The 8,468-nt window shown below is 48.8% G+C and overlaps 2 protein-coding genes across 2 annotated transcripts; both read right to left on the bottom strand.

The window, feature by feature from the left end:
- Positions 1 to 498: 498 nt before the first annotated feature.
- LOC103632916 (enoyl-CoA hydratase 2, peroxisomal) lies at positions 499 to 4,034 on the bottom strand. The gene is made up of 5 exons (XM_020541219.1): positions 3,767 to 4,034; positions 3,658 to 3,680; positions 3,460 to 3,565; positions 2,625 to 2,698; positions 499 to 2,120 (listed from the first exon to the last, which is right to left on the bottom strand). Exons 1-5 carry the CDS (start codon positions 3,845 to 3,847, stop codon positions 2,099 to 2,101), a joined length of 306 nt encoding a protein of 101 aa, XP_020396808.1. The 5' UTR covers positions 3,848 to 4,034; the 3' UTR covers positions 499 to 2,098.
- Positions 4,035 to 5,292: 1,258 nt separating this feature from the next.
- Positions 5,293 to 6,286, bottom strand: LOC100284490 (uncharacterized). Its single transcript, NM_001371999.1, has one exon. The coding sequence runs from the start codon at positions 6,126 to 6,128 to the stop codon at positions 5,640 to 5,642; it is 489 nt and encodes a 162-aa protein (NP_001358928.1). The 5' UTR covers positions 6,129 to 6,286; the 3' UTR covers positions 5,293 to 5,639.
- Positions 6,287 to 8,468: the final 2,182 nt, after the last annotated feature.

Below are 8,468 nucleotides of genomic sequence, written 5' to 3' on the forward strand. Positions count from 1 at the left end.
CTGTGAGTTTCCTTGACCGGTCTCAGAACCCTATAACCAAATAAAACTATGCATGATTATAATTGTAAATTAAAGTAAATATACTACAAAACTATACTTGTGTTTCGTTGGTGTTGGGGGTCTGTCCAGATTGTGACGGACGGGTGAACTGGGGTCCCATTTGAGATCCCATCTGAGCACTATACATCTGCAAATACAATAAGCTTGAGTTTTATTTTAAACTAATGTATATATAGAGTTTATAATAAACAACTGGTTTTCAGAACTACCTTTGCATGCATAAAATGCTTAGTAATACACAACAGATCTTAACTGAAGCTAGTAATACCAACTTTGAGAGTTTGTACAAAGTTAGCTTAGATGACAAGGGATCCGAAGACAAATGCAGTCAGCTAAAACCCTAATTATGTACTTACAAACCATAAGTTGTTCTACTTTCACACGAAACTACCTTATTACTTGTCATGACCCATGAATCTATTTGGTGTTGGTGATCTGTTCATGCAAGCCATGCTTTGCTCCTACTCTGCCAAGTGCATAGTAGGGCTTTGATTGGGTGTTGGCTCAAGATTAGAGCTGCTGCAAGCAGAAGCCCCGCCAGTAAGATTATTACCTAATGGCCTCAAAGATATATTATCTTACAGTTAAATCACTTGTATATAAAGTGCATAGAATTCTATATTCTTATTAAAAGATTATTTATGTACCCTTTCTACAGTAAAATTGGCTTAAAACAATGCATTTCACAACCATATATGTGTTCAATATTCAGTTAGTAATGTTTTGCTCTCTCTTTCACATGAACATGCACCTTTCATTGTTCACTGGCCTGTTGCAATTTATGACGAGTTATGGTGGTTTTTTCTATTACACTTTCTGTGCAATCTATCTAGCTTGTTCATATAATAAGCTGGTTGTGGAGGAGAAGCTGGTTGTGGAGGAGATTCTAGCAGGAGACTGTTTATTGCGTTCATATACTGTTATGCACATGAGTGATGGAGATTCCAGCAGGAGACAGTGGAGGAGATTTCAGTTTATTGTGTTCATATACTGTTATGCACTGTAACATCCGACCCACTTGTCTGAAGTGGTGCCATCGCAGCCCACTACACGGCCCAAATCGAGATGTACAAAAGCAGCAGCTAGGTCAGGACAGAAGGGGGGGAAAGAGGTGGAAGATTACCTTGCTGAATCTAAAGAAGGGGCTATGGATGAGGTGCTGTAGGTTGAGCTGATCGATGATGAAGTTCAATGGGATGAGGAGTCACCTAACCAGAGTGTGCATAAAGGCTTACTGCCACACACAGTCAGGAAAATTGTATATCTGAAGGGGTTTAGTCAGGGAGGAGGAATATCAACCATGACACAAGTCCAGAGGTGCCATCCTCTAGCTTCATTATCTACTACTAAACTTTCAGTTGCTATAGCAATTGTAAAGGCTGCTGGATGTGAGTTTGCAGTCAAGTATTATCCTTCATTTAATGAAGCTATACAGAGAATATATGTGAATGACATAGCTCTAGTTATGGTGGATCATTCGTGCTCTGGCTATTGCAGCGAAGCTGATGCTCACTATTACAGAACTAGCAACTCTCTGTTATGTTGCAGAACTGACAGTGATAGTTTAATGGAGAATGGTTATGCTCGTTCTGTGGAAGGAATCAGCGTGGCCATAGGAGTTTAAATGTAGCTTCTCCCCCATCTAATATCTGAACTGTTACAAACAATTGATGGAGTCTGATGCATGTAGACTAGATTAGAAGAGAAAAAAAAGCATGTTAGATTCCAGCAGAGAAATGATAAATATGCCATAGGACTAGAATTAAGTGTACCAGTGTTACAGTTTACATTGGACATAAAAGAGGATTGAGATCTAAATTAAGTGCTAACAGAATTTGCATGTATATGACCAATGGACCATATTATTTCAAAATGTTTATACACTTTGGAATAATATTGTATAATGTATACTTATTGAGATGTTGTTGTGCTCTACCTCATCCTAAGTATTTCAACCTTGGCCACACATTTTACCATGGATATAGAAAGAACAAAGAAGAAACAGAACAATCAAGAATACCTCGGTCATGCAAACCAGCTAGTTTAATTTTGTTAGCAACCTGGGGGAAATAAAAAGGTCAGTCACATTTTGGCTACAAAATAGTAAATACTGTAAAATATGTTAAATAGTAATAAATTAGGGAACTATGTTAGATTTACTTAAATGCAGGCATCGGTCTGTCAATTTATGATAAAGAGGATGTAGGGCCCTGCTTTTCTAAAAGAATTTACCATCTGCTATCTAGATTACACATCACACGTTAACCCATAGATCATGAAGAGTTACTCTTTAAAGACTAACAATTTTGGTGTACAACTTACATTATCTCGTGAAGGAATTGGTTTATATATCTCTATATATTGCTGACCATGCAGTAAAAGTGTTGGGTTATAGCTGGAGAACAGAAACAAGCCAAATTGTTCAAGTGTAAGAATATTGGAAGTACCCTAGCAAGGATTGACAGAGTAGAGACAAAAAAATGAAGGTCAAATACTGTGTAGCTTTAATGAAACCAAAGTAACCCAAGAATTAAGCTCGGTAAATATGTCAACAATATTCTTACTGAAGGCCAGGGACATCCATGTAAAACCCATCGCCAGTTTTTGCATTAAGTGCAGAAATAAAAGTAGGTAAAACCTGCACAACATGTTAGTGACAGTTACTTCCAACAAATAGCTGGCGGATATAAAATGTCCATGTAAATAGACTCCAATGAAATAGATTACAAATACTTAGTTCATAGTAAGAAACAACAGTGCACTAGTGTGATAGATACATAGTTCCATGGTAGCATGACAGCATGAGCATAACGAAAAGTAATTTATACCTGCTAGTCTGTTACTTCAGACTTATGATTAAACAACTGTTGATTTTGCGCAGTAAACTGTATTTAAAACTATCGTGTTGTATACCTACAGATATTTCTCTGAAATGAATATTCTTATGTGTTACTGTCATTAAAGGTAAGTGAGAGCATCTTCAATAGTTCCTAAAAAAATTGGTAGATCAATTAGTTTCCCAAGTAGCTAAAAAAGTTGGGAGCATATTTATTGGGTTTCTCCAGCAATTTCTAAAATATGACTTTTAAAATATAGAAGTATTCACGTTCCATGTTGACCTAACCAGCTACAAGTATTCACGTTCCATGTTGAGTTAATTTTGACAAACAACCAGCCATTAGGATCCAAAATTCAGTTTGCTGTTTGCACTAGGTGCTGGGCACTTGGGCAGTGGGCACAACACACGAACTACTCCTACTAAATTAGGATTTGAATACTCTTATCATCACTATGAATGAATGCAATGCAAGGGTTATCAACACTAAGATGGATGCAATGCAGTGTTTAAAAGGGAAAAAACATTAAGCGGACACACCACCACCAACTCATCTTGAACACCTTAATGGAGGACTGACCATCCCTGTGGTACACCAGCTGAAGCTCCTTCTCATCGGCTGCATCTGCGTTGCAAGCTCCCATCGCCAGCGCGTACAACACTTCATCCCTGCACCAACCACGTGAAACATGCATCAGCCATTCCGACTTTCAGAGCAACCGCTGGGACATCCCATCGAGCAGATCGTGGGTGGCGATGACCTCTCATCATACTCGTACGCGACCTGCAAAACAGAGAGCAGCTCTCGTCAAGTCAGAACTTAGAAGAGTCCGGTGATCGACGATGGAAAGCTAGCGAAAATCGTGCGACCTCGGGGAACTTGTGAGAGAGAACCATGGCAGGGTCAATGGCGCAGGAGACGGGGGCCGTCGCGGAGGCGGAGCGCGCCATGGTGCAGGAATGCCAGGAGGCGAAGCCAAGTCAGAGCAGGTGGCAATCATCGCGCCGCGCGAGCCATTGTTAAGTATGCCAGGTGCGAATCCAAGGCGGAGCAGGTGGCTGGTGTTCTGGCGGCGGCCGGTGTTGTGGCGGCGGCACGGGGGTGGGAAAGGGCGAGTGTGAGAGCTGGTGAGAGAGAGGCTCGCGGCGGCGCAGGTTAGGGTTTTAGGTGTTTTGGGTTAAGTTCGACGGTGTCCAGTTGGCCCACGAACTTAATTTAAAAACGTGGGTACCCACGTTCCTAATGCGTTAAGTTCGACGGTTTTGACTAGAGCCCACGAACTTAATTTAAGAACGTGGGTACCCACGTTCTTAACTAAACCCATGAACTTAACTCATGTAAGAACGTCGGTACCCACGTTCTTAGTTTTACCCACGAACATTTATCAGTTTCTTGTAGTGAAACACGCAAAAACGCACGTCGTCCGTCGCACCGACCGACGCGACGAGGCCAGGCGGACAAGCTTGTCAGACGACGCCGACGCTGGAGGTTGGAGAAGCTAGAGCCAGGCCAGGCTGAAGCCGACGTCGCAACGAACTTTGCTCGCGCGGCCGATCGCGCGTAGTACTGCTGCTTGGCGTTGGACGGTGGTGTGCGAGCGACAAGGACGACCCCTGTGTGATCTGCTCACTCACTCGGGGTACGGTACCGGTGGCGCACGCACGTCATGACCCCATACCGGGGATTGACTCGCCGGCGGATACTGCGCTCTAGCCCGGTGGTGCTTCCCGTCGTGTATCTTGCCTCTGCCGCCTTCCTAATGTGACTCTCTTTCTCTCCCTCTCTTTTCTAGGGTTCATCATCCCTTCCGGTGCATTGCAGCTGATCTTGGTCCCTTCCTTCCCGTGCCTGGCCTGGTGCATGCACGCTTGCGAGGGTTGCGACGCGACGTTCCTTTCAGGGACGAGGACCGCATGTGCCATCGGCGACGCGGGGCCCGCGCACGTACTCCACCACGCCGTCGTCCATGTGACCTGCCCCTGCCCCTGCCCCGCCCGCCTAAACAAACGCCCAACCTTCAGTGCCTTTCAGCGCGCTGTCCCCCCGTCCCCGTTCCCCCCTTCTCGCGCACTCAACGAATCGGATCGCCCGTCGCTTCCCTTTTCGTTCGTTCGGTTGCTTAAGAACAGGATTAAATCCCTTCTATTCAATTTTTAACTACCGGAGGGATTTAATCCATTTCGATCCAGATGTAAACAAATTAAGCCCTTAACCCAATCTATATAGATTGAGGAGATTTTGTCGGTTTTAATTCCAAGTAATTTAAAATCTCTCATAATTCATATCAATTCCCTTCAGCTTATAGGCTATAGGGGATATCTATAGGGGACGAAAATAACCGAGCAAGCCATGAGATGTTTCTGCTAACGATGAATTCTGTAGAGGGTTCCGGTGATTGTCCTCGATATTTTGGCTCGGGAAACTGAATTGAAAGCATGCAAATGTACACACACGAGCTGAGCTCGTAAAAGGTGCTACACCATCGGCCCAGCCACGGGAGCACTCTACTACTCTCTGCTGCCAAGGGCGAACCGGAGTATTTACACGCTACAGCGACAGCGCGGAAACAACAAGAGCATGGGGGCAGGGCAACCGCAAAACACAAAACGAGAAAGGGAAAGCAACAGCAACTCTACTACTACCGCTCCTATACTCCTTTTTTCCTTTTGCTACGCGCACACGGAAGGCCACACGGAGCTTGCAGCACACAGCCGAGGCGCGCGACGGCCGCCGAGGCCCGGATCACTCGAGCTCCGGGTAGCGGAGCACCGGCGTCTCGTCGGCGGGGAGGGGCACGTGGGCGCGGCAGAGCGGGCACGTGGCGCGCTCGTACCGGAGCCAGGTCTCGAGGCAGGCGCGGTGGAAGAGGTGGCCGCAGGGGAGCCGGTTCACCACGGCCTCCGCCTCGAACCCGGCCAGGCACACGCTGCAGTCGTCGTCGCCCGCGGCCGCCTCCGCCGCGCCGCACGCCGTGGACACCAGCACCCCGTACAGCGCCGGCCGGAAGGCCCTCAGGAACCGCTCCGCCAGGCCCAGGCCCGGGCCCGACGCCGCGAGACGGTCGTCGTCCGCGCCCGCGCCCGCGCCCCCGGGCAGCTGCGCGGCCTGCAGGTCCAGGAACACCAGCGCCGCCCGCACCAGCCCCGCCAGCGCCGCGATCGACACCACCGCGTTGTACACCAGGTACCCCAGCAGGCTGTCCCGCGGCTCCGGCATGCTCGAGATCCCCATCGCCGGGCGAGCTCGGGAGGGTTCGTCGGTTTGGGGGATCCGACCCGTGGACCGGGTTGCAATTTCCGATTATTTCGGGGTGGCCGGCGCGAGGACTGGCAGCGGGATGGATGGATGGATGGACAGACAGACACACACAGGCGAGTGGAGGAGGGGGAGCGGTGGGTGGGGCGGGTAGCGCGCGTTTTATAGATGCGGCGGCTGGCTATATCTTGCTCGGGGAGCCGCTAGCCGCTGACGGCTGGTGCCTCCTTCCTTCCTCTGCCGTTGGATCCGCGCGGCCGAGCGCGCCTGGCCGTCCGATCGGCGGGAGACATGCCACATGCGTAGGTTCGTGGCGCCCAATAATATGCCCGCCGCTTTGCCCAATAATGCGTGCGGTTCGTGAGGCCAGGCGCGGCGCAGGGGAATCCAATTATTCAGGCCGATCCAAACCGGTCTGTCGAGCTATAGTACCAAGAGCACAGCACAGTGGATCGTCACAAGACAGTGTCCTCCGGAAAATCCGCTACGCATCGACCATCTCAACTATTTAAACACCATGATAAGCACCAAAGTTAGTACTCAGAGGAGCACTATACGTACTGACGGATTCACAGAGCATCCGGAACGTGGAAAAAAGTTGAGAAGAATCTCGGTATCGGACGCAGCGTCCAAGCAAGAGGATGAATTGATGACCGCGGGCAGACACGACGCGCGCACGTCCGCAGCCAGCGAGGGGTCGCGATCGGGGCGGCACCAACTTGGTTGGAAGCGTGGCCGCCCGCCTCCCCGACGAACGTCCACTCAGAGTCTCAGACGCTGCGGGCGCTGCTGCTGCTGCTGCGACTAGTGGGACGCTAGGTAGGCAGGGCCCGGACGGCGATCGCTCCGTGCGCGACGACGACGAGCCATCGCGGTGACGAAACAAAGCGCGTAAAAACCGAACGGTTTTTTTTTTATTTTAACCTTTTTTTAAAAAAAATCACGTTCAGATTCTCGAGAGATTAAAGTCGACGTCGTAGATCATGACGTCAGGTTAACACGTAATGGCTCTAAGATGTTTGGTTTACCATTTCCATTTGAGCTGGCGTCGACATGTATGGAAAAAAAAAACTATTGTTCGCATAACGTATAATGATTTAATGATTTTGTATAGCCTAGTTAGTTAGATGTACTTAACGCTCCAACAGTTTTTTTTTCAATAACAAATGTTGCTTAATCATGTAAGCAAGAGCCTGAACACACTCCAAGAAAGACAGCATTTTCTTTCAATAAGTTGCAATAGATTAGATATACACTCGTATGAAACTAAGAGTTCAGATTCAACAAGAACATAATAATGGTGCGGTAGAATAACACTAGTCTTAAATACCTTTACCTTCACGCAGACTCATATATTCCTCAAAAGAATACTAGTCTTCACAACTAAGAAAATGGAAAAACAGTAGTTATAAAAATTGTTAGATGCAAACTAGCAAAGGCCGCGGCCAGCGGGGGCTGTCATGATCGGCGCCGAGAAAATCATTGGCGACCGGATCGGAACCAGGAGCAAGGACGGGCTGCTAGCCTTGCTCGGCGCTACTATTACCACGTACGTACGTGCAACCCAAATCTCCCGTTGCATCTGAGCTTGGCCACCAGCCCACCAGCTTGACTTGATTGGGGAGCCACCTCCGAAATCGTTCGCTACAAGTTCTCAAACGCTCACCGGTTGGTAAACTCACAAAGATAGTGAGCACACTACAGTAAACGGAGACACGTCCGACGGCCTTCTTATCTCCGACGGCCCTGTACGAGGCCGTCGGAGATAAGCTTATGTCCGACGGCCGCAACCGGCTCTCGGAAATATCGCTTATCTCCGACGGCCTTGTACAGGGCCGTCGGAGATAAGGTTATCTCCGACGGCCTTCCACCGAGCCGTCGGACATAAGCCTTTTTAACGCTTGGATCGGACCCGCGCGGCTTTCATTTCCGCGCGTCGGTTTCTTCAGCCGCCGCCGCCGTCCCGCTCGCCGCCACCATCGCCGCCGCTCGCTCTGTCGCCGCCACGCCCGCCGTCGCCGGAGATAAGGCGCCCGTGCTCCCGCCGCCGCCGCCCCGTGGTCCGGCCCGTGCTCCGGCCACCGCCCCGAGCTCCGCCCCGTGCTCCGGTCGCCGCCGTCGCCGCCCCGTTCGCCGGTCACCGCCGCCCCGTGCTCCGGCCAACGGCCACGTGCGCCCGTCGCCGGCCGGCTCCCCACGCCCGCTAAGTGAGTATCCTTAATTAGCAATTTTGTTTATTAAAATTGTATGTTTGTATTAATTTATTTGATTAAAATAGTATGCTTGTATTAATGTATTTGATTATAATTGTATGTG

This window comes from Zea mays, chromosome 7 (assembly GCF_902167145.1).
Source record: "Zea mays cultivar B73 chromosome 7, Zm-B73-REFERENCE-NAM-5.0, whole genome shotgun sequence".
NCBI classification, from domain to species: Eukaryota; Viridiplantae; Streptophyta; class Magnoliopsida; order Poales; family Poaceae; genus Zea; species Zea mays.